This window comes from Nesoenas mayeri (assembly GCF_963082525.1).
Source record: "Nesoenas mayeri genome assembly, chromosome: 31".
Classification (NCBI taxonomy): Eukaryota; Metazoa; Chordata; class Aves; order Columbiformes; family Columbidae; genus Nesoenas; species Nesoenas mayeri.
This window is the reverse complement of record NC_137567.1, coordinates 146,656-173,218: the sequence shown is the minus strand read 5'-3', so window position 1 is coordinate 173,218 and position 26,563 is coordinate 146,656. Positions and strand designations below refer to the sequence as shown.

At 64.2% G+C, this 26,563-nt stretch overlaps 1 protein-coding gene across 1 annotated transcript in view; it reads right to left on the bottom strand.

Moving 5' to 3' along the window:
- XAB2 (XPA binding protein 2) overlaps positions 1-26,563 on the bottom strand; it is a gene marked incomplete at both ends in the record, with an annotated part of 104,677 nt that overhangs the window by 5,712 nt on the left and 72,402 nt on the right. Inside the window, 18 exon segments of the mRNA XM_080361301.1 lie at positions 2,856-2,959; positions 5,262-5,343; positions 8,077-8,318; positions 13,344-13,707; positions 13,710-13,758; positions 13,760-13,871; positions 13,873-13,971; positions 13,973-14,226; positions 14,228-14,357; positions 14,581-14,895; positions 16,371-16,443; positions 18,950-19,026; positions 19,130-19,134; positions 20,242-20,481; positions 22,233-22,372; positions 23,673-23,694; positions 23,696-23,812; positions 25,957-26,004. Of these exon segments, the coding sequence (XP_080217427.1) occupies positions 2,856-2,959; positions 5,262-5,343; positions 8,077-8,318; positions 13,344-13,707; positions 13,710-13,758; positions 13,760-13,871; positions 13,873-13,971; positions 13,973-14,226; positions 14,228-14,357; positions 14,581-14,895; positions 16,371-16,443; positions 18,950-19,026; positions 19,130-19,134; positions 20,242-20,481; positions 22,233-22,372; positions 23,673-23,694; positions 23,696-23,812; positions 25,957-26,004 (2,473 nt within the window).

Sequence of the window (26,563 nt, the reverse complement as noted above, 5' to 3'; positions counted from 1 at the left end):
GGACATCAGGGACGTTGGGGACATCGGGGACATTGGGGACATGGGGGACATCGGGGACGTTGGGGACACAGAGGACGTTGGGGACATTGGGGATGTTGGGGACACAGGGGCATAGGGGACGTTGGGGACACTGGGGACATCAGGGACATTGGGAACATTGGGGACACAGGGGACATTTGGGACACTGGAGACATTGGGGACATTGGGGACAGGGGGGACATCGGGGACACAGGGGACATCGGGGACATTGGGGACACAGGGGACGTTGGGGACATCAGGGACATCGGGGACATTGGGGACACTGGGGACATTGGGGACATTGGGGACACAGGGGACACAGGGGACACTAAGGACACAGAGGACACTGGGGACATGGGACATGGACATGGACATGGGACATGGGACATGGGACATGGGACAGGGGACATTTGGGACATGGGACATGGACATGGGGACATGGGACATGGGACATGGGGACATTGGGGACACGGGGACATGGGGACATGGGGACATGGGACATGGAGACATGGGGACGTGAGACATGGGGACATGCAGATATGGGGACACTGGGGACATGGGGACAGGGCCATGGGACATTGGGACATGGGGACACTGAGGACACAGGGACATGGGGACACAGGGGACATGGGGACCTGCAGGATGGGGACAGGGACATGGGACATGGGGACATGGGGACATTGTGGTTGGGTGTGACAGAGGTGCCATGGGGGACACTCACCCATGTACTCGGGGACACAGAGGTGACACGGGGTGACATGGGGGGGTGACACGGGGGGGTGACATGGGGTGACACAGGTGACACGGAGGGGTGACACGGGGGGTGACACGGAGTGACACAGGGTGACACAGGTGACACGGGGTGACACGGGGTGACATAGGTGACATAGGTGACACGGGGGTGACACAGGTGACACGGGGTGACACGGGGTGACACAGGTGACATGGGGGGTGACACAGGTGACACGGGGTGACACGGGGTGACACAGGTGACACAGGTGACACGGGGGTGACACAGGTGACACAAGGTGACACAGGGTGACACGGGGGGTAACACGGGGTGACACAGGTGACATGGGGTGACCTGGGGACACTCACTGCTGTAGTCGGGGACACAGAGGTGACACGGGGGGTGACACAGGGGGTGACACGGGGTGACACAGGTGACATGGGGGGTGACACGGGGTGACACGGGGACACTCACCCGTGTACTCAGGGACACAGAGGTGACATGGGGTGACACGGGGGGTGACACGGGGGGTGACACACGTGACACGGGGTGACATGGGGGGGTGACACGGGTGACACAGGTGACACAGGGGTGACATGGGGGGTGACACGGGTGACACAGGTGACACAGGGGGTGACACAGGTGACATGGGGGGTGACACAGGTGACACGGCGTGACACAGGGGTGACATGGGGGGTGACACAAGTGACACAGGTGACACGGGGGGTGACACGGGGTGACACAGGTGACACGGGGGGTGACACAGGTGACACGGGGTGACACAGGGGTGACATGGGGGGGTGACACAGGTGACACGGGGTGACATGGGGGTGACATGGGGGGTGACACGGGTGACACAGGTGACACAGGGGTGACATGGGGGTGACAGAGGTGACACAGGTGACACAGGGGGTGACACAGGTGACATGGGGTGACACAGGTGACACGGGGGTGACATGGGGTGACACAGGTGACACGGGGGTGACACAGGTGACACGGGATGACACAGGGGTGACATGGGGGGGTGACACAGGTGACACAGGGGGTGACACAGGTGACACGGGGGGGGTGACACGGGGGGTGACAGAGGTGACATGGGGACACTCACCTGTGCACTCAGGGACACAGAGGTGACACAGGGGGTGACATGGGGTGACACAGGTGACACCGGGGGGGTGACACAGGTGACACGGGGGTGACACAGGTGACACGGGGTGACACAGGGGTGACATGGGGGGGTGACATGGGGGGGTGACACAGGTGACACAGGGGTGACACAGGTGACACGGGGGGGTGACACGGGGGGTGACAGAGGTGACATGGGGACACTCACCTGTGCACTCAGGGACACAGAGGTGACACAGGGGGTGACATGGGGTGACACAGGTGACACCGGGGGGGTGACACAGGTGACACGGGGGTGACACAGGTGACACGGGGTGACACAGGGGTGACATGGGGGGGTGACATGGGGGGGTGACATAGGTGACATGGGGTGACACAGGGGTGACATGGGGGGGTGACACAGGTGACACAGGGGTGACATGGGGGGGTGACACAGGTGACACAGGGGGTGACACAGGTGACACGGGGGTGACATGGGGTGACACAGGGGGTGACATGGGGGGGTGACACAGGTGACACGGAGTGACACAGGGGTGACATGGGGGGGTGACACAGGTGACATGGGGGGGTGACACAGGTGACACAGGTCACACGGGGGGTGACACAGGTGACACAGGAGGGTGACACAGGTGACACGGGGTGACACAGGGGTGACATGGGGGGGTGACACAGGTGACACAGGGGGTGACACAGGTGACACGGGGGGTGACACGGGGTGACACAGGTGACACGGGGTGACATGGGGTGACACAGGGGGTGACACAGGTGACACGGGGGTGACACGGGGTGACACAGGTGACATGAGGGGGTGACACAGGTCACACGAGGGTGACACAGGTGACACAGGGGGGTGACACAGGGGTGACATGGGGGTGACACAGGTGACACGGGGTGACACAGGTGACACGGGGGGTGACACAGGTGACACAGGTGACACAGGGGTGACATGGTGGGGTGACACGGGTGCCATGGGGACACTGACCGGTGTAGTCGTGGCCGGGGGACGAGGCGCTGGAGTCGTTCTCCCACTCCCGCGCCGGGGGGACGCGCCCGGGGGACAGAGGGGCCGACGGGGACACGGCCCGGCTGGGGACAACCACACACCTCACCCCTGACCTCTGACCCCTGACCCCACTGACCCCCCCTGACCCCACTGACCCCCCCAAACCCACTGACCCCTGACCCCCCCAAACCCCACTGACCTCACTGAACCCCCTGACCCCACTGACCCCCCCGAACCCACTGACCCCATTGAACCCACTGATCCCTGACCCCACTGAACCCCTTGACCCCACTGAACCCCCTGACCCCACTGAACCCCTTGACCCCACTGACCCCCTGAATCCCCTGACCCCCCTGAACCCACTGACCCACTGAACCCACTGACCCCTGAACCCCTTGACCCCACTGACCCCCCCTGAACCCCCTGACTCCACTGACCCCCCCGAACCCACTGACCCCATTGAACCCACTGATCCCTGACCCCACTGAACCCCTTGACCCCACTGAACCCCCTGACCCCACTGAACCCCTTGACCCCACTGACCCCCTGAATCCCCTGACCCCCCTGAACCCACTGACCCACTGAACCCACTGACCCCTGAACCCCTTGACCCCACTGACCCCCCCTGAACCCCCTGACCCCACTGACCCCCCCGAACCCACTGACCCCATTGAACCCACTGATCCCTGACCCCACTGAACCCCTTGACCCCACTGAACCCCCTGACCCCACTGAACCCCTTGACCCCACTGAACCCCCTGACCCCACTGAACCCCTTGACCCCACTGACCCCCTGAATCCCCTGACCCCCCTGAACCCACTGACCCACTGAACTCACTGACCCCTGAACCCCTTGACCCCACTGACCCCCCCTGAACCCCCTGACCCCACTGACCCCCCTGAACCCACTGACCCACCTGACCCCACTGACCCCTGACCCCCCCGAACCCCCTGACCCCCCCAACCCCTGACCCCACTGACCCACCCAGACCCCACTGACCCCCCCTGAACCCCCCTGAACCCCCTGACCCCACTGACCCACCCAGACCCCACTGACCCCACTGACCCACTGAACCCCATGACCTCACTGACCCCCCTGACCCCACTGACTCCCCCAACCCCACTGACCCCCCCTGACCCCACTGACCCCTGACCCCCTCGAACCCCCTGACCCCCCCAACCCCTGACCCCACTGACCCCACTGAAGCCCTTGACCCCACTGACCACCCTGACCCCCCTGACCCCCCTAATCCCCCTGAACTCCCTGACCCCCCTGACCCCACTGACCCCCCCTGACCTCACCGACCCCCCTGACCCTACTGACCCCCCCCCGAACCCCCTGACCCCACTGACCCCCCCTAATCCTCTTGAACCCCCTGACCCTACTGACCCCCCCCCGAACCCCCTGACCCCACTGACCCCCCCTAATCCTCTTGAACCCCCTGACCTCCCCTGACCCCACTGACCCCTCCCGACTCCACTGAACCCCTTGACCCCACTGACCCTCCTGAACCCCCTGAACCCCCTGACCCCACTGACCCCCCTGAACCCCTGAATCCCCTGAACCCACTGACCCCACTGACCCCACTGAACCCACTGACCCCACTGACCCCCCCTAATCCCCTTGAACTCTCTGACCCCACTGACCCCTGACCCCACTGAGCCCCCCTGAACCCCACTGACCCACCCGGACCCCACTGACCCCTGACCCCACTGAACCCCCTGACCCCCCTGACCCCCCGACCCCTGACCCCACTGACCCCTGACCCCACTGAACCCCCTGACCCCCCTGACCCCACTGACCCCCCCCTCGAACCCCCTGACCCCACTGAACCCCCCTGACCCCACTGAACCCCCCTGACCCCACTGACCCCTGACCCCCCGGACCCCCTGACCCCCCCAACCCCTGACCCCTCCAACCCCTGACCCCACTGACCCCCCCAACCCTACTGACCCCTGACCCCACTGACCCCCCTGACCCCACTGACCCCCCGACCCCACTGACCCCCCTGAACCCCCTGACCCCTGACCCCACTGACCCCTGACCCCGACCCCACTGACCCCCCTGAACCCCCCTGAACCCCCTGACCCCACTGACCCACCCAGACCCCACTGACCCCTGACCCCACTGACCCCCCTGACCCCCCGACCCCACTGACCCCCCCGAACCCCCTGACCCCCCTGACCCCTACACCTTGACCCCCACCTCAACTTCTAGACCCCCCCCCACCCCCCCCACCCCCTCCTGCCCCCCCCAAACACCTTGACCCCCCCCCCAAGACTCTCACCCCCCCCCCCCCAGACTCACCCCCCCCACCCACAAGCCCTGACCCCCCCAGCCCCCCCCCCACCCTGAACCCCCCCCCCCGAGTCCCCCCCCCTCACCTGGGTGTGCCCCCCCCGGGCTCGTGTCCCACCGTGGACAGGGACAGGGAGCTCTGGGAATAGACCTTGGAGAGTCGGGAGCCTGGTGGGGGGGACACACGTGTCATGGGGGGGACACATGGACCCCCCCCCCCAACCTTGGTGTGTCCCCCAGGGTCCCCACCCCGTCCCCCCCCCCCCCCCAACCATATCCCTCCACACATGTCCCCAAAATCCCCAATGTCCCCCCATGTCCCCATGTCCCCCCACGTCCCAACGTCCCCATATCCCCAATGTCCCCCACGTACCCCCCCAATGTCCCCCCATGTTCCCAATGTCCCCCCACGTCCCCCCCATGTCCCCATGTCCCCATGTCCCCCCATGTCCCCATGTCCCCCATGTCCCCATGTCCCCCATGTCCCCAATGTCCCCCAATGTCCCCCCATGTCCCTAATGTCCCCAGTGTCCCCATAGGTTCCTAATGTCCTCATGTCCCCTCCATGTCCTTCCATGTCCCCCATGTCCCCATGTCCCCCCCAATGTCCCCCCCATGTCCCAAATGTCCCCCCATGTCTCTCATGTCCCCCCATGCCCCCCATCCCCAATGTCCCCCCATGTCCCCCATGTCCCCATATCCCCAATGTCCCCCATGTCCCCATGTGCTCCCATGTCCCCCACGCCCCCCACGTCCCCCCCATGTCCCCATATCCCCAATGTCCCCAATGTCCCCCCCATGTCCCCATCTCCCCAATGTTCCCATGTCCCCAATGCCCCTGATGTCCCCCATGTCCCCATGTCCCAATGTCTCCATCTCCCCAGTGTCCCCCATACCCCTCACTGTCCCCATGTCCCCATGTCCCCCATGTCCCCATCTCCCCAATGTCCCTCCATGTCCCTCATGCCCCCCATATCCCCAATGTCCCCCCCAAGTCACCCATGTCCCAATGTTCCCCCATGTTCCCATGTCCCAATGTCCCCATGTCCCCATGTCCCCCCCATGCCCCCATGTCCCCCACGTCCCCCCCCATGTCCCCATGTCCCCCCATGTCCCCATGCCCCCCATGTCCCCCCATCTCCCCAATGTCCCCATGTCCCCCCCATGTCCCCCCCATGTCCCCACCTCCCCAATGTCCCCCATGTCCCCATGCCTCCCATATCCCCCAATGTCCCCCCATATTCTCCATGCCCCCCATGTCCCCCATGTCCCCACCATCTCCCCAATGTCCCATGTCCCCATCTCCCCAATGTCCCCATGTCCCAATGTCCCCCCATGTCCCCCATGCCTCCCATATCCCCAGTGTCCCCAGTGTCCCCATGCCCGCCATGTCCCAATGTCCCCCATGTCCCCATGTCCTCCATGTCCCCCCCAAGTCACCCATGTCCCCCCATATCCCCAATGTCCCCCAAGTCCCCCATGTTCCCCCATGTCCCCATATCCCCAATGTCCCCATTGCCCCCAATGTCCCCAATGTCCCCAATGCCCCCATTGCCTCCAATGTCCCCATTGCCCCCGATGTCCCCAATGCCCCCATTGCCCCCATTGCCCCAATGCCCCCAATGCCCCCATTGCCCCCATTGCCCCCAATGTCCCCAATGCCCCCACTGCCCCCAATGTCCCCATTGCCCCCAATGTCCCCAATGCCCCCATTGCCCCCCATTGCCCCCATTGCCCCCAATGCCCCCAATGCCCCCATTGCCCCCAATGCCCCCAATGCCCCCAATGCCCCCATTGCCCCCAATGTCCCCATTGCCCCCAATGCCCCCAATGCCCCCAATGTCCCCAATGCCCCCATTGCCCCCAATGTCCCAAATGCCCCCAATGCCCCCAATGTCCCCAATGTCCCCAATGCCCCCATTGCCCCCAATGTCCCCATGCCCCCATTGCCCCCAATGCCCCCATTGCCCCCAATGTCCCCAATGCCCCCCATTGCCCCCAATGCCCCCATTGCCCCCAATGTCCCCAATGTCCCCAATGCCCCCAATGCCCCCAATGCCCCCAATGTCCCCAATGTCCCCATTGCCCCCAATGTCCCCAATGCCCCCATTGCCCCCATTGCCCCCAATGTCCTCCATGTCCCCCAATGCCCCCCAATGTCCCCATGTCCCAATGTCCCAATGCCCCCATTGCCCCCAATGCCCCCAATGTCCCCATGTCCCCAGTGTCCCCATTGCCCCCAATGTCCCCAATGTCCCCATTGCCCCCAATGCCCCCAATGCCCCCATTGCCCCCATTGCCCCCAATGCCCCCAATGTCCCCATTGCCCCCAATGTACCCAATGCCCCCATTGCCCCCAATGCCCCCAATGTCCCCAATGCCCCCAATGTCCCCAATGCCCCCATTGCCCCCATTGCCCCCATTGCCCCCAATGCCCCCATTGCCCCCATTGCCCCCAATGCCCCCAATGCCCCCAATGCCCCCATTGCCCCCAATGTCCCCATTGCCCCCAATGTCCCCAATGCCCCCATTGCCCCCAATGCCCCCATTGCCCCCAATGTCCCAAATGCCCCCAATGCCCCCATTGCCCCCAATGCCCCCAATGCCCCCATTGCCCCCATTGCCCCCAATGCCCCCAATGTCCCCAATGCCCCCACTGCCCCCAATGTCCCCATTGCCCCCAATGTCCCCAATGCCCCCATTGCCCCCATTGCCCCCAATGTCCCCAATGCCCCCACTGCCCCCAATGTCCCCATTGCCCCCAATGTCCCCATTGCCCCCAATGTCCCCAATGCCCCCATTGCCCCCAATGCCCCCAATGTCCCCAATGCCCCCAATGTCCCCAATGCCCCCATTGCCCCCATTGCCCCCAATGTCCCCATGTCCCCAATGTCCCCATACCCAGCAGCCCCTTGTGCGTCACGGCGTTGAGGGCGGAGTCGTCGCAGGCGCGGGGGCCGCGGGGGGGCCCGCGGGGGGGCCCGCGGGGGGGCCCACGGGGGGGGCCCCGGGGGGGTCTCAGCACCTTGTCCAGCTCGTCCATCAGCTTCAGCTGCTGCCGCCGCTCGTACTCCTGGCGCGTGAACCCCCCCCGCCGGGAACCCCCCTCCTCCGCGGGGGGGCGCGGGGGGGCAGGGGCGTCCCTGGGGGGGGGGGAAATGGGGTGAGACCCCCCAGTACCCACCCTGCACCCTTAGGGGGGATACAGGATGAGACCCCCCCCCCACTGCACCATTGGGGGGGACATGGGGTGAGACCCCCCCACATTGCACCCTTGGGGTCACATGGGGTGAGACCCCCCCCCCCCCACTGCACCCTTGGGGTCACATGGGGTGAGACCCCCCCCCACTGAACCCTTGAGGTCATATGGGGTGACACCCCCCCCATTGCACTCTTGGGGTCACATAGGGTGACACCCCCGCCCCCCCCCCCCCCCCAGCACCCACCCTGCACCCTTGGGTGGGACATGGGGTGACACCCCCCTCAATGCACCCTTGGGGTCACATGGGGTGAGACTCCCCTGCTGTGCACCCTTGAGGGGGACATGGTGTGAGACCCCCCCAGCACCCATCCAGCACCCTTGAGGTCACATGGGGTGAGACCCCCCCCCTGCCCACTGCACCCTTGGGGGGGACATGGGGTGAGAACCCCCCCCAACACCCTTAGGTAGGATATGGGGTGAGACCCCTCCAGTACCCACCCAGCACCCTTGGGTGGGACATGAGGTGACACCCCCCCCACTGCACCCTTGGGGGGGACATAGTGTGAGACCCCCCTCCCAGCACCCACCCAGCACCCTTAGGTAGGATACAGGGTGAGACCCCCCCCAGCACCCACTCAGCACCCTTGGGTGGGACATGGGGTCACACCCCCCCACTGCACTCTTGGGGTCACATGGGGTGAGACCCCCCCCTCACTGCACCCTTGGGGTCACATGGGGTGACACCCCCCAGCCCATTGCACCCTTGGGGGGACATAGAGTGAGACCCCCCCCCCAGCACCCACCCAGCACCCTTGGGGTCACATGGGGTGAGACCCCCCGATTGCACCCTTGGGGTCACATGGAGTGAGACCCCCCCCCACTGTACCCTTGAGGTCACATGGGGTGAGACCCCCCCCCTCCTGCACCCTGGGTGGGGGGGGATGATGGGTGAGACCCCCCCCCCCCCCCCAAACCCTGTTCCCCCACCCAGACCCCCGGGGGTGTCCCCAAGGGGGTGTCCCCAAGGTGGGGTGTCCCAGGGGGTGTCCCCGGGGGTGTGTCCCCAGGGGGTGTCCCCAGGGGGGGTGTCCCCAGAGGGGGTGTCCCCGGGGGTGTCCCCAAGGTGGGGTGTCCCCAAGGGGGGTGTCCCCAGGGGGGGTGTCCCCAAGGTGGGGTGTCCCAGGGGGTGTCCCCGGGGGTGTCCCCAGGGGGGTGTCCCCAGGGGGTGTCCCCAAGGGGGGGTGTCCCCAGGGGGGGTGTCCCCAAGGTGGGGTGTCCCAGGGGGTGTCCCCGGGGGTGTCCCCAGGGGTGTCCCCAGAGGGGGTGTCCCCAAGGTGGGGTGTCCCAGGGGGTATCCCAGGGGGTGTCCCCAGGGGTGTCCCCGGGTGTGTCCCCAGAGGGGGTGTCCCCAAGGTGGGGTGTCCCAGGGGGTGTCCCCGGGGGTGTGTCCCCAGGGGGTGTCCCCAGGGGTGTCCCCAAGGGGGGTGTCCCAGGAGGTGTCCCCGGGAGTGTCCCCAAGGTGGGGTGTCCCAGGGGGTGTCCCCGGGGGTGTCCCCAGGGGGGTGTCCCCAGGGGGTGTCCCCGGGGGTGTCCCCAGAGGGGGTGTCCCAGGGGGTGTCCCCACGGGGTGTCCCCAAGGGGAGTGTCCCCAGGGGGGGTGTCCCCAAGGTGGGATGTCCCAGGGGGTGTCCCCGGGGGTGTGTCCCCAGGGGGGTGTCCCCAGGGGGTGTCCCCAAGGTGGGGTGTCCCAGGGGGTGTCCCCGGGGGTGTCCCCAGGGGGGTGTCCCCAAGGTGGGGTGTCCCCGGGGGTGTCCCCTCACCTGGCCGGGTCCCCCCCCGACTGGTGTCGCTGTCTCGTCTCCTCCCGGTGCTGCTGGCGCTCCAGGAAACCCGCCCGGCGCGGGGACACGGGGACATCGTGGGGACACTCGTCCTGGGGACACGGGGACATGATGGGGACACTGGGGACATGATGGGGACATTATGGGGACACGGGGACATTATGGGGACACTCGTCCTGGGGACATGGGGACATGATGGGGACACTGGGGACATGATGGGGACATTGGGACATGATGGGGACATTGGGACATGATGGGGACACGGGGACATCGTGGGGACACTCGTCCTGGGGACATTGGGACATGATGGGGACATTGGGACATGATGGGGACACGGGGACATTATGGGGACATGGGGTCATGATGGGGACATTGGGACATGATGGGGACACGGGGACATCATGGGGACACTCGTCTTGGGGACATGGGGACATGATGGGGACACTGGGGACATGATGGGGACACTGGGGACATGGTGACATTGGGACATGATGGGGACACGGGGACATGATGGGGACATTGGGACATGATGGGGACACGGGGACATCGTGGGGACACTCGTCCTGGGGACATGGGGACATGATGGGGACACTGGGGACATGATGGGGACACTGGGGACATGGTGACATTGGGACATGATGGGGACACGGGGACATGATGGGGACATTGGGACATGATGGGGACACGGGGACATCGTGGGGACACTCGTCCTGGGGACATTGGGACATGATGGGGACACTGGGGACATGATGGGGACATTGGGGACATGATGGGGACATTGGGACATGATGGGGACACGGGGACATCGTGGGGACACTCGTCCTGGGGACATGGGGACATGATGGGGACACTGGGGACATGATGGGGACATTGGGGACATGATGGGGACATTGGGACATGATGGGGACATTGGGACATGATGGGGACACGGGGACATCGTGGGGACACTCGTCCTGGGGACATTGGGACATGATGGGGACACTGGGGACACGGGGACATTGGGACATGATGGGGACACGGGGACATCGTGGGGACACTCGTCCTGGGGACATTGGGACATGATGGGGACACTGGGGACACTGGGGACATGGGGACATTGGGACATGATGGGGACACGGGGACATGATGGGGACACGGGGACATTATGGGGACACTCGTCCTGGGGACATCATGGGGACATTGGGGACATAATGGGGACATGGGGACATGATGGGGACCCTCGTCCTGGGGACATCGTGGGGACATTGGGGACATGATGGGGACACGGGGACATGGGGACATGATGGGAACACTGAGGACATGGGGACACTGGGGACATGGGGACATTGGGACATGATGGGCACACGGGGACATCGTGGGGACACTCGTCCTGGGGACATTGGGACATGATGGGGACACTGGGGACATGGGGACATTGGGACATGATGGGCACACAGGGACATCGTGGGGACACTCGTCCTGGGGACATCGTGGGGACATTGGGACATGGGGACATTGGGACATGATGGGGACATAGGGACATGACAGGGACACTCGTCCTGGGGACATCGTGGGGACATGATGGGATCATGATGGGGACATTGAGACATGATGGGGACACTGGGGACATGGGGACATTGGGACATGATGGGGACACGGGGACATGATGGGGACACTTGTCCTGGGGACATCGTGGGGACATTGGGACATGATGGGGACACTCGTCCTGGGGACATCGTGGGGACACTGGGGACATGGGGACATGACAGGGACATGGGGACACTGCCCAGCATGGGGACACTCATTCTGGGGACAATGGGGGACATCATGGGGACACTGGGGACATGACAGGGACATGGGGACACTGCCTGGCGCTGGGACACGGGGACATCCAGGGGACCCTCGTCATGGGGACACTGGGGACACTGGGACATGGGGACATCCAGTGCTCCCCCCCGTCCCCATGTCCCCCCATTGTCCCCATATTGTCCCCATGTCCCCCCCATTGTCCCCACATCCCACTGTCCCCATATCCCCATTGTCCCCATGTCCCCCGCATTGTCCCCACACCCCATTATCCCCATGTCCCCCCATTGTCCCCAATGTCCCCACATCCCTCATTGTCCCCATGTCCCCCCCATTGTCCCCACATCCCCCCATTGTCTCCATGTCCCCCCATTGTCCCCACATCCCATTATCCCCATGTCCCCCCATTATCCCCATGTCCCCCCACTGTCCCCACATCCCCTTATCCCCATGTCCCCCCATTATCCCCATGTCCCCCCCACTGTCCCCACATCCCATTATCCCCATGTCCCCCCACTGTCCCCACTGTCCCCATGTCCCCCCATTGTCCCCACAGTCCCACTGTCCCCACATCCCATTATCCCCATGTCCCCCCACTTGTCCCCCCCATTGTCCCCACATCCCATTATCCCCATGTCCCCCCATTGTCCCCGTTCCCCCACTGTCCCCACATCCCACTGTCCCCACGTCCCCCCTATTGTCCCCACATCCTATTATCTCCATATCCCCCCATTGTCCCCACTGTCCCCATGTCCCCTCATCCCACTGTCCCCACATCCCCTTATCCCCATGTCCCCCCATGTTCCCCATTGTCCCCCTGTCCCCCCATTATCCCCCTGTCCCCCCATTGTCCCACATCCCATTATCCCCATGTCCCCCCATTATCCCCATGTCCCCTGCATTGTCCCCACATCCCATTATCCCCATGTCCCCCCATTATCCCCATGTCCCCCCATTGTCCCCACATCCCACTGGCCCCACATCCTCCCATTGTCCCCATGTCCCCCCATTGTCCCCACATCCCATTATCCCCATGTCCCCCCATTATCCCCATGTCACCCCATTGTCCCCACACCCCATTATCCCCATGTCCCCCCATTGTCCCCATGTCCCCCCATTGTCCCCACGTCCCCCCCACCCCATTATCCCCATGTCCCCCCATTTGTCCCCACATCCTCCACTGTCCCCATGTCCCCACATCCCCTTATCCCCATATCCCCCATTGTCCCTCTGTCCCCCCATTGTCCCCACACCCCCCCTGTCCCCCCACTGTCCCCCTGTCCCCCCCATTGTCCCCCTGTCCCCCCATTGTCCCCATACCGTGAAGAAGAACCCCATGCCGCTCCGTGTGTCTCTGCCGCCCCCCCCTTGCGTGGGGGACCCCTCCAGCGAGTCCCCCAGCCCCTTCCTCCTCCTCCTCCTCCTCCTCCTCCTCCTCGTCCACGTCCCCGCGTGTCACCGTCACCTCCCTCCGCTCCCCGGGGGACGACGCGTCGCTGGTGCCATCCCCGGACACGCGTGGGGTCCCCACGGGGCGCGGGGCATCCGTGACCCCCCCGCTCCCCAACTCGGGGGCTCGGGCGAGTCGGGGGGGGGCGGTTTGCCCGACACCGCCCCCCCCCCTATTGTCACCGTCCTCACTGTCCCCATTGTCCCCAATGTCATCGTCGAAATGAATGGAGCAGCGCGTCTGCACGGGGACGCTGCTGGGGAGAAGCGGCGCAGGTGGGGCAGCGTATCCACGTCGTGGGGGGGGGGTCAGCACCCGATTTAAAGGGGGCAGCTTCAATTCAACGGGGCGCGCCCTCCGTGGGCTGCGTGGGGGCGGTGGGGGGGGGTGGTGTTTTGCGTGGCGTTGTCCCCCCCGCTTTGCGCGCCGGAGAGGGCGACCCCGGCGTTTTGGTAGCGCCCGGGGTCCCCCCTCTGGGCGGCGGTGGCGTTGGTACGGTCCCCCCCTTGAGACTTCGCCACCGGGATGATCCATGCGTGGCCGGGGGGGTCGCGGAGTAAACGCTGCTGTTGGCGGCTCAACCGTTCCATGTCTGACTGTAGCGAGTCAAGCGCCGAGCTCAATTTGGCAACAGCCGCTTCGTACCGCGGCGTCTGCACAACCGGGGGGGCGAACGTTACTTGTTTCTTATCCCTAGATGCTTCGGCCCCCCCCGCGTCCTCCTCATGGTCTGCGCCGTGCAGCTGAAGGAAGGCGCTGCGCCCCAGGCGCTGGCCGGTGCTTGGCGAAAATGGCCTCGATGCGGCGCTTCTGAGCCTCGATGGCGCGGCGTTTCTCCTCCAAACGGGCACCCAGTTGGCTCATCTCGGCGCTCAGGACCTTCGGGGGGACCCCCCGCGATGTTCTGGGGGGGGTAAGTTTGGGGGGACCCCCCACTTAAAGCGGGAACCCCCCCTGTTGGGGTGACAGTAATGGCGGCCTCCTCCAGTTTCTTCTTGCGCTCGGCGAAGTTGGTCATGGGGCGGGGGGGGGGGGGGCGCGGATATGGGGGTTTTGGGGGGGTCTGAGGGGTTTTGGGGGTCGGGGATATCAATGATATCGTTGATATTGTTGGGGGGGGGTCCCCCATATTGTTGGGGGGGTCTGGGGAGTGCAGGTAAAAGGCATCGGGGGCCCCATCGGGGAGGAGGCGCTCGGAGCTGTGGATGATCTGAAGCGCCTCCTCAATGCTGGGGGGCGGCTCTGGGGGGCTGGGGGGTAACTTATGGGGCAGCTTATGGGGCAGGGGGTGGCGGGGAGCGGCCAAGCTGTCGCTGCTGGCTGAACGGGGTAGGGGGTCGCGGGACCCTCCCGAAATTAAGGGGTTCTTGCCCATAACGATGTCGACGTCGCTGTCCAAGCCGAAGGGGATGCTGAAGGATACGGCTTGGGATAGGGGGTGGCTGTAGGGCAGAGGGGGGGGGGGTGGTTATGGGGCTGCCCCACATATCCCCGCTTTCCCCCCCTCCCATATCCCCATTTTGGGAGCTGCACCCCCTGTTCTGCCCCGTAGCACCCCAAATCTGCCCCATAGCATCCCTAATCTGCCCCATGACATCCAGACCCGCCCGCCCACCCACTGGGACCCCACATATCTGCCCCACACTTCCCCTCTCAGACCCACATATATGTCCCCCACAGACCTCCAGACCCCCCCACCCACTGGGACCCCCATATCTGCCCCCCCAGACCTCCAGACCCCCCCAACCCCAGGACCCCCATATCTGCCCTCCACCCCCCCTCAGACCCCCTTATCTGCCCCCAGCACCCTCAGACCCCCATATCTGCCCCACACTCCCCCCTCAGACCCCAATATCTGCCCCCCCCCCAGACCTCCAGACCCCCCCACCCACTGGGACCCCACATATCTGCCCCACACTTCCCCTCTCAGACCCAAATATCTGCTCCCTCAGACCCCCATAGCTGCCCCCCCAGCACCCTCAGACCCCCATATCTGCCCCCCCAGACCTCCAGACCCCCCCACCCACTGGGACCCCCATATCTGCCCCCCTCAGACCTCCAGACCCCCCCACCCCCCAAGGACCCACATATCTGCCCCACAACCACACTCAGACCCCCATATCTGCCCCCCCCCCCCCCAGACCTCCAGACCCCCCCACCCACTGGGACCCCCATATCTGCCCCCCACCCCCCCTCAGCCCCCCCATAGCTGCCCCCCTCAGCCTCCCATAGCTGCCCCCCCAGACCCCCATAGCTGCCCCCCTCATACCCACATATCTGACCCCCCAGACCTCCCCAACCCCGGGACTCCCATATCTGCCCCCCACCCCCCCTCAGACCCCCATATCTGGCTCCCCAGACCTCCAGACCCCCCCAACCCCAGGACCCCCATATCTGCCCCCCCCAGACCTCTAGACCCCTGTATCTGCCCCCTAGCACCCTCAGACCCCCATATCTGCCCCCCCAGACCCCCCACCCCCTGGGACCCCCATATCTGCCCCCCAGCCACACTCAGACACCCATATCTGCCCCCAGCACCCTCAGACCCAAATATCTGCCCCCTCCAGACCCCCCACCCACTGGCACCACCCATAGCTGCCCCCCCAGCCCCCCCATAGCTGCCCCCCCAGACCTCTATAGCTGCCCCCCCAGAACCCTATAGCTGCCCCCCCCAGCACCCTCAGACCCCCATTATCTGCCCCCCCCAGACCTCCCCAACCCCGGGACCCCCATATCTGCCCCCCACCCCCCCTCAGACCCCTATATCTGCCCCCCGCACCCTCAGACCCCCCATATCTGCCCCCACCCCCCCATCAGACCCACATATTTCCCCCCTCCCAGCACCCAAACCCCCCTCCCAGACATCTGGGACCCCCAGATCTGCCCCCCCCCCCCCCAGATCTGCCCCCCCCCTCACCTGAGCGGTTTCTTGCTCCAGCCTTTGGTGAAGCTGTCGCCGTGGGGCAGGGACGGGGAGTGGGGCAGGGTGCCTGGGGGGGGGGGCACAGGGTCACTCTATAGCCCCCCCAAGACCCCCCCCCCAGCACAGCCCCATAAACCCTCAGTGCCCCCCCCAAAATACCCCCCAGCTCTGTGCCCTGCCCCCCGCCCCAGTATCCCCAATGACCCCCCCAAGCCCCCCCCCAGGTCCCCCCAAACCAAATGACCCCCCCCAGAGACCCCCCCAAAGCTCAACAACCCCCTGAGCCCCTCAAGGGTCCCCCCAAACCCCCTTGAGACCAAAGACCCCCCCCAGTGCCCCCCCCCCCCCCAAACCCAGTGACCCCCCTCAAACCCCAATGACCCCCTAGAACCACCCAGGGTCCCCCCAAACCCCTATGACCCCCCCCCCCCAGAGCCCCTCCCCAGGTCCCCAAACCAAATGACCCCCCCAAGTGCCTCCCCAAATCAAATGACCCCCACCAGGGTCCCCCCAAACCCCCTTGTGACCAAAGACCCCCCCAGTGACCCCCCCAAACCCAAATGACCCCCCCAAACCAAATGACCCACTAGAGCCCCCCAAGTGCCCCCCCAAACCAAATGACCCCCCAGTGCCCCCCCAAGTGCCCCCCCAAACCAAATGACACCCCAAACTCTGAAGACCCCCTCAGTGCCCCCCCAAACCTCAATGAACCCCAAACCCAGTGCCCCCCCCAAACCCAGTGACCCCCAAACCCAATGACCCCTCAGTGCCCCCCAAACCCCAAAGACCCCCCCAAACCCCAATGACCCCCCCAGTGCCCCCCCAAACCCAATGACCTCCCCAAACCCCAATGACCCCCCAGTGCCCCCCAAACCAAATGACCCCCAAAGACCCCCCAAGTGCCCCCCAAACCAAATGACCCCCAAGCCCCAATGACCCCCCAGTGCCCCCCCAAACCCAGTGACCCCCCAACCCAGTGCCCCCCCAAACCAAATGACCCCCAAACCCCAATGACCCCCCCCGTGCCCCCCCAAACCAAATGACCCCCAAACTCAATGACCCCCCAGTGCCCCCCCAAACCCAGTGCCCCCCCAACCCAGTGCCCCCCCAAACCAAATGACCCCCAAACCCCAATGACACCCAAGTGTCCCCCCAAACCCAGTGACTCCCAAACCCAATGACCCCTCCCAAGTGCCTCCCCAAACCAAATGACCCCCCCCAAGTGCCTCCTCAAATCAAATGACCCCCCCCAGGGTCCCCCCAAACCCCCTTGTGACCAAAGACCCCCCCAGTGCCCCCCAAACCCAAATGACCCCCCCAAACCAAATGACCCCCTAGAGCCCCCCAAGTGCCCCCCAAACCAAATGACCCCCCAAACACTGAACACCCCCTCAGTGCCCCCCCCAAACCCAGTGACCCCCAAAACAAATGAGCCCCCAAGTGCCCCCCCAAAACCCAATGACCCCCCCCAGTGCCCCCCCAAACCAAATGACCCCCAAACCCCAATGACCCCCCAGTGCCCCCCAAACCAAATGACCCCCAAACCCCAATGACCCCCCAGTGCCCCCCCAAACCCAGTGACCCCCAAGCCCCAATGACCCCCCTCCAGTGCCCCCCCAAACCCAAAGACCCCCCCAAACCCAAAGACCCCCCCAAACCCAATGACCCCCCAGTACCCCCCAAACCCAGTGCCCCCCAAACCCCAAAGACCCCCCCAAACCCAATGACCCCCCAGTGGCCCCCCAAACCCCAAAGACCCCCCCAAACCCCAATGACCCCCCCAGTGCCCCCCCAAACCCAATGACCTCCCCAAACCCCAATGACCCCCCAGTGCCCCCCAAACCAAATGACCCCCAAAGACCCCCCCAGTGCCCCCCCAAACCCAGTGACCCCCAAACCCCAATGACCCCCCAGTGCCCCCCCAAACCCAGTGACCCCCAAACCCAGTGACCCCCAGTGCCCCCCAAACCAAATGACCCCCGCCCAGGGTCCCCCCAAATCCCCTAAGCCCAAAGACCCCCCAGTGCCCCCCTAAACACAGTGACGCCCCAAACCCAATGACCCCCAAACTCCAATGACCCCCCAGTGCCCCCCCCAAACCAAATGACCCCCCCAGACCCCAATGACCCCCCTAAACCTCAATGACCCCCCAGTGACCCCCAAACCAAATGACCCCTGCCCAGGGTCCCCCCAAATCCCCTAAGCCCGAAGACCCCCCAGTGTCCCCCCAAACCCCAATGACCCCCCAAACCCCAATGACCCCCCCCCCAAACCAAATGACCCCCAAACCCCAATGACCCCCCAGTGCCCCCCCAAACCCCAATGACCCCCCCAAACCCCAATGACCCCCCAAGTGCCCCCCAAAACAAATGACCCCCCAAGTGCCCCCCCAAACCCAATGACCCCCAAATCCAATGACCCCCCCCAAACCCCAATGACCCCCCCCAGTGCCCCCCCAAGTGCCCCCCAAACCAAATGACCCCCAAACCCCAATGACCCCCCCAGTGCCCCCCCAAACCCAATGACCCCCCCAAACCCAATGCCCCCCCATTATTTTGGGGGGGGTCTCTCACCTGTGCTCCCCCGCAGTGAGGGGGGGCTCTGCGCCCCCCCGGCCAGCAGGGGGTGCCGGAAGTTGAAGCCGGGTGAGCTGGGGGGGGGCACAGGGGGGATCAATGTGGGGGGTTGTTCAATGGGGGGGTCAGGGGGGGTCCCTGCCCCCCCAAACCCCCCCTTGCCCCCCCCAAACTCACCTGCTCTTGGGGGTCGGGGAGTCACCAGCAGCCGGAGACTCTGAGTGGGGGGGGACACACACACATTGGAGGGTGACCCCCCCCCACCCCAATTTGGGGTCCCAGTGACCCCCCAGTTCCAAACTGGGCTGCCCAGTAACCCCCCCGACTTAGAGTGGGGATCTCAGTGGCACCCCCAGATCAGAACTCCCCCCCCAGTGACCACCCAGTGCTCCCAGTGCCCCCCCCATCCCAGTGCTCCCAGTGCCCCCCCATCCCAGTGTTCCCAGTGCTCCCAGTGCCCCATCCCAGTGCTCCCAGTGTCCCCCCATCCCAGTGCTCCCAGTTCTCCCAGTGCCCCCCAATCCCAGTGCTCCCAGTGCCCCATCCCAGTTCTCCCAGCTCCACCATCCCAGTGCTCCATCCCAGTGCTCCCAGTGCTCCATCCTAGTGCTCCCAGTGCTCCCAGTGCCCCATCCCAGTTCTCCCAGCTCCACCATCCCAGTGTTCCCAGTGCTCCCAGTGCTCCATCCTAGTGCTCCCAGTGCTCCCATCCCAGTGCTCCCAGTGCCCCCCATCCCAGTGCTTCCACTGCTCCCAGTGTCCCCCCATCCCAGTGCTCCCAGTGTCCCCCCATCTCAGTGCTCCCAGTTCTCCCATCCCAGTGCTCCCAGTGCCCCCCAATCCCAGTTCTCCCAGTGCCCCCCAATCCCAGTGCTCCCAGTGCCCCATCCCAGTTCTCCCAGCTCCACCATCCCAGTGTTCCCAGTGTTCCCAGTGTTCCCAGTGTTCCCAGTGCCCCATCCCAGTTCTCCCAGCTCCACCATCCCAGTGTTCCCAGTGTTCCCAGTGCCCCATCCCAGTTCTCCCAGCTCCACCATCCCAGTGTTCCCAGTGTTCCCAGTGCTCCCAGTGCCCCATCCCAGTGCCCCCCCCATCCCAGTGCCCCCCCATCCCAGTGCCCACCCCATCCCAGTGCTCCCAGTGCCCCCCATCCCAGTGCTTCCACTGCTCCCAGTGTCCCCCCATCCCAGTGCTCCCAGTTCTCCCATCCCAGTGCTCCCAGTGCCCCCCCATCCCAGTGCTCCCAGTGCCCCATCCCAGTGCTCCCAGTTCTCCCAGTGCCCCATCCCAGTGCTCCCCCATCCCAGTGCTCCCAGTGCCCCATCCCAGTGCTCCCAGTGCTCCCAGTGCCCCATCCCAGTGTTCCCAGTGCTCCCAGTTCTCCCAGTGCTCCCAGTGCCCCATCCCAGTGCTCCCAGTGCCCCCAGTGCCCCCGTACCTGAGCCCCCCCCCTGGCGGGGCCGCACGAAGGGGGGTCTCAGCACCTCGAAGCACAGGAACAGCTCAGCCAGGAACGCGCCCACGTTCAGCTGCACACGGGGACATTGGGGTCACCTCGGGGTCCCCAGGGGGTCCCCAGGGTCACCCCATGTCCCTAAAGTCACCTCATGTCCCCAGTGTCCCCCCCCATGTCCCCAGTGTGCCACTCCATGTCCCCACTGTGCCACTCCATGTCCCCACTACGACCTTATGTCCCCAATGTCCCCCATGTCTCGTGTCACCTCATGTCCCCATCCCCCTGTGTCCCCCCATGTCACCGTGTCCCCCATGTCCCCCATTCTCCCCCCATGTCCCCATTCCCCCCCGTGTCCCCCATGTCCCCCATCCCCCCATGTCCCCATTCCCTCTCATCCCCCCCGTGTCCCCCATTCTCCCCCCCATGTCCCCATTCCCCACTGTGTCCCCCCATGTCACTGTGTCCCCCATTCCCCCCCATGTCCCCATTCCCCCCCATGTCACTGTGTCCCCCATGTCCCCACTCCCCCCCGTGTCCCTGTGTCCCCCCATATCACCATGTCCCCCATCCCCCCATGTCCCCATTCCCTCTCATCCTCCCTGTGTCCCCCATTCCCCCCCATGTCACTGTGTCCCCCATGTCCCCATTCTACCCCCATGTCACCGTGTCCCCCATGTTCCCCATTCTCCCCCCATGTCCCCATTTCCCCCCGTGTCCCCCATCCCATGTCCCCATTCCCTCTCATCCCCCCCGTGTCCCCCCATTCCCCCTCATGTCCCCCATTCTTCCCCCATGTCCCCATTCCTCCCATGTCCCCCCGTGTCCCCCATGTCCCCCATCCCCCCATGTCTCCATTCCCTCTCATCGCTCCCATGTCCCCCCATGTCACTGTGTCCCCCATGTCCCCCATTTTCCCCCATGTCCCCATTCTCCCCCCATATCACTGTGTCCCCCATTCCCCCCCATGTCCCCATTCCCTCTCATCCCTCCACGTCCCCAGTGTCCCCTCCATGTCCCTAGTGTCCCCCCATGTCCCCACTATGACCTTATGTCCCTCTCATCCCCCCCTGTGTCTCCCATCCCCCCCATGTCCCCATTCCCCCCATGTCACTGTGTCCCCCATGTCCCCATTCTCCCCTCCGTGTCCCCATTCTCCCCTCCGTGTCCCCATTCTCCCCTCCGTGTCCCCATTCTCCCCTCCGTGTCCCCATTTCCCTCCGTGTCCCCCATTCTCCCCCCATGTCCCCATTCCCCCCCGTGTCCTCCATTCTCCCCCCATGTCCCCATTCCGCCCCGTGTCCCCCCATGTCACTGTGTCCCCCATCCCCCCATGTCCCCATTCCTTCTCATCCCCCCCGTGTCCCCCCCATGTCACCATGTCCCCCATGTCCCCCATTTTCCCCCCGTCCCCATTCCCCCCGTGTCCCCCCATGTCACTGTGTCCCCCCATGTCCCCATTCTCCCCTCCGTGTCCCCATTTCCCTCCGTGTCCCCATTCTCCCCCTATGTCACCGTGTCCCCCGTGTCCCCCCATGTCACTGTGTCCCCCATCCCCCCATGTCCCCATTCCCTCTCATCCCCCCCGTGTCCCCCTATGTCACTGTGTCCCCCCATGTCCCCCATTCTCCCCCCATGTCCCCCATTCTCCCCCCGTGTCCCCCATGTTCCCCTGTGTCCCCCATGTCCCCCATTCTCCCCCCGTGTCCCCCCATATCACTGTGTCCCCATTCCCCCCCATGTCCCCATTCCCCCCCATGTCACTGTGTCCCCCATTTCCCCAGTGTCCCCCCCGTGTCCCCCGTGTCCCCCCCGTGTCCCCGGCACCTTGAGCGCGGGGGGCATGTAGAGCAGGTCCTCCAGCGCCAGGGGGCAGCGCGTCCCCAGGTGCCGCTGCCCGAACTCCCGCACCAGCCCCAGGTTGTGCAGCCGCTGCGCCAGCGACAGCGGCTCCGACAGCGCCACCTCTGGCCGGGAGGACACGGGGGGACATGGGGGGACATGGGGACACGGGGGGACATGGGGACACGGGGACACAGGGGACAGGGGGGGGACACAGAGGACACGGAGGGGGGACACGGGGACACAGGGGGGAAAAAGGGGACACGGGGGTGACAGGGGGCGCGGGGGGGCGGGGACACGGGGCAGGGACAGGGGACATGGGGACACAAGGGACACGGGGGGGGGGGACACGAGGGGGGACACACGGGGGTGGGGGACACGGAGGGGACACGGGGGGGGACACACGGGGGTGGGGGACACGGAGGGGACACGGGGGGGGACACAGGGGGAGGGGACACGGGGGGGGACACAGTGGGGGGAGACACGGGGGAGGGGACACGGGGGGGACATGGGGACACAGGGGGGAGACAGGGGACACGGCGGGGGACACGGAGGACACACGGGACACACGGGGGGGGACACGGCGGGGGTACACGGTGGGGGGAAACATGGGGGGCACGGTCACCCCACAGCACCCCCAGGGAAAGGACCGACCCCCCCGCCCCGAGTGACCCCCCCCCAAAAGAGACCCGAACACCCTCCCCAATCAGCCCCACTCTGTGCCCCCCCATGTGCACCCCCCACCCCATAACCCCCCACCCCATTAACACCCATGAGCCCCCCCCCCACCCCATTAACCCCCCATGTGCCCCCCCACCCCATAACCCCCCTACCCCATAACCCGTGAGCCCCCCCACCCCATAACCCCCCATGTGCCCCCCATAACCGCCCATGTGCCCCCATCCCATTAATCCCCATGAGCCCCCTCCACCCCATAACCCCCCATGTGCCTCCCATAGACCCTCATGTCTCCCCATAGACCCCCATGTGCCCCCCCATAAACCCCCCCAAAAACCCCCATGTGCCCCCCTCACCCCATGTGCCCCCCCATAACCCCCCTTGTGCCCCCCATAGACCCCCATGTCCCCCCCACCATGTGCCCCCCCTCACCCCATATGCCCCCCACCATGTGCCCCCCATAGACCCCCATGTTCCCCCCATAGACCCCCATGTCTCCCCATAGACCCCCATGTGCCCCCACCCCATGTGCCCCCCATGTGCCCCCCTCACCCCAAGTGCCCCCCATAGACCCCATGTGCCCCCACTCACCCCATGTGCCCCCCCATGTACCCCCCCCCACCCCCATAACCCCCCTTGTGTCCCCCATAGACCCCCATGTCCCCCCCACCATGTGCCTCCCCTCACCCCATATACCCCCCCGATGTGCCCCCCATAGACCCCCCCCCATGTGCCCCCCCCCCGCACCCTCAATCCTCAGTGCTTGGGGGGCAATAATAGTGAATGGCGGCCGCCAGGGCCCCCCCACTGGCCAAATCCTGCAGCGCCAACACGGGGGGGGGCCCAGGGGGGGCCCGGGGGGGGGCTGCGTCCTTCCGGTACCGGATCTGGGGGGGGCATAGGGGGGTCAGCACCAGCGTGACCCCCAAAACCCCCCCAAACTCCCCCCTAAATGGTTACATGCTGGGAGGGGGGGGGGGGGCACCCCCATAATGGGGGGGGGGGGGGCATGCAAATGGGGGGGACACACAGATGCTCCTGCAACCCCCCCCCCCCCAATATTACCCCCCCCCCATTACCCCCCCCAATGGGTCCCCAAGGGGGGGGCACTGGAAACATAATGGGGGGGCACAAGTGTGACCCTCCCCCCCCAAATGTGTCACCCAATGAAACAGAGGAGGCACAAAGTGATTCCCCCCCCCCCATAAGACAGGGTGCTCATGCACCCCAATATAATGGGGGGGTATAGGGTGCCCCCCCCCCCAAATAAATGGGTGCCCAAGCCATTGGGGGGGCACCCCAAATTAACCCGGGGGGGGCACAGGAGGTGTCCTTATATATCATGGGGGGGGGGCACCAATATTTCCCCCCCCCAATTATCCCTTGGGGGCGCATCCCAATATATGTTGGGGGGGGGGGGCACCAATATTCCCCCCCCTCCAAATAAACCACCCCTAGGGGCCTATTTGGTGTGTGTGTGTCTCATTTTATTTGGGGGGGGGGTATTTGATGCCCCCCAAATTTATTTTGGGGGGGTCTACTTGGTCATCCTCATTTATTTTGCGGGGGGGTCGGTCTATTTGGTGCTCCCCCCCCCATTTATTTTCCAGGTGGTATCTACCTGCTGCCCTCTCCAATTCACTTTGGAGCATCCCACATTTATTTGGGGGGGGGGGGGGCGGTTTATTTGATACCCCATTTATTTATTGGGGGGGCGGAGCATTTATTATTGAAGGGTGTCAATTACCGCCCCCCCCCAATTTATTGTAGGACTCTATTTGATTTTGGGGGGTCCTACATTTATTTGGGGCTCAATTGGTGCCCCTCATTTATTTTCCAAGTGGTATCAACTTGCTGCCCTCTCCAATTTACTTTGGAGCGTCCCACATTTATTTGGGGGGGGGTGGTTTATTGGTGCCCCATTTATTGATTGGGGGAGGGACACATTTATTATTGAAGGGTGTTAATTACTGCCCCCCCCCCCCTATTTATTGTAGGGCTCTATTTCCTTTGGGGGGGGTCCCACATTAATTTGGGGCTCAATTGGTGCCCCCCCATTTATTTTCCAGTTGGTATCAACTTGCTGCCCCATCCAATGTACTTTGGAGCATCCCACATTTATTTTGGGGGGGGGGGGTGGTTTATTTGATGCCCCATTTATTTATTGGGGGGGGGGGGGTATTTATTATTGAAGGGTGTCAATTACCACCCCCCCCCCCCCCAATTTATTGCAGGGCTCTATATCCTTTGGGGGGGGTCCCACATTTATTTGGGGGTCAATTGGTGCCCCCCATTTATTTTCCAGGTGGTATCAACTTGCTGCCCTCTCCAATTCACTTTGGAGTATCCCACATTTATTTGGAGAGGGGGTGGTTTATTTGATACCCCATTTATTTATTGAGGGGGGGGCATTTATTTTTGGAGGGTGTCAATTACCGCCCCCTCCAATTTATTGTAGGACTCTATTTGATTTTGGGGGGTCCTACATTTATTTGGGGGTCAATTGGTGCCCCCCCATTTATTTTCCAGGTGGTATCAACTTGCTGCTCTCTCCCATTCACTTTGGAGTGTCCCACATTTATTTTGGGGGGGGGGGGTGGTTTATTTGATACCCCATTTATTTATTGGGGTGGGGGATTTATTATTGAAGGGTGCCAATTACCGCCCCCCCCCCCCAATTTATTGCAGGGCTCTATTTCCTTTGGGGGGGGTCCTACATTTATTTGGGGGCTCAATTGGTGCCCCCCATTTATTTTCCAGGTGGTATCACCTTGCTGCCCTCTCCAATTTACTTTGGAGCGTCCCACATTTATTTTGGGGGGGGCCCATTTATTTTTGGGGGGGGGTGTCAATGAGTTAATTCAACCCAGTGCTGTGGGGGGGCACCAATTTTCCCCCTAAATAACCCACCCCTTATTATTTTTGGAGGGGGGGGGGCGCACTTTGCGGGGGTGTCCGTGGGGTTTGGGGGTGTCAGGGTGGGGGGGGGTCAATGGGTGCCCCCCCCCCCGCGGGGGGGTCCATACATTACCACGGGTGGTTTATTCCCCGACTCCTTCAAGCAGAAGGCGATGGCGTGCTGCAGCAGAGAGAGCGTCAGCGGGGGGGGGGGCACAGGGGGGGGGCACCATGGGGACCCCCCCCCCCCGGGGGCAACATGCGGGAAAAACCAAAGGGGGGGGGGCAATATTTAATTTGCACCCCCCCCAGTATAATTTAATTCAATAGGACCCTATTTTGTGCCTCCCCCCCTCTCCAATTTATTAGGGGGGGGGGTTATATGGTGCACCCCCCCCCATTTATTTAGGGGGGGGGGGGCAATATTTAATTATTGTAATTTGCACCCCCCCCCAATATCATTTAATTCAGGGGGACCCTATTTTGTGCCCCCCCCCCCCCCCAATTTATTAGGGGGGGGGGGCAATAATTAATTATTGTAATTTGCACCCCCCCCCCAATATAATTTAATTCAATGGGACCCTATTTTGTGTGTCCCCCCCCCCAATTTATTAGGGGGGGTTATATGGTGCACCCCCCCAATTTATTTGGGGGGGTTATATGCTGCACCCCCCCCCATTTATTTAGGGGGGGGGGGCAATATTTAATTACTTTAATTTGCACCCCCCCCAATATAATTT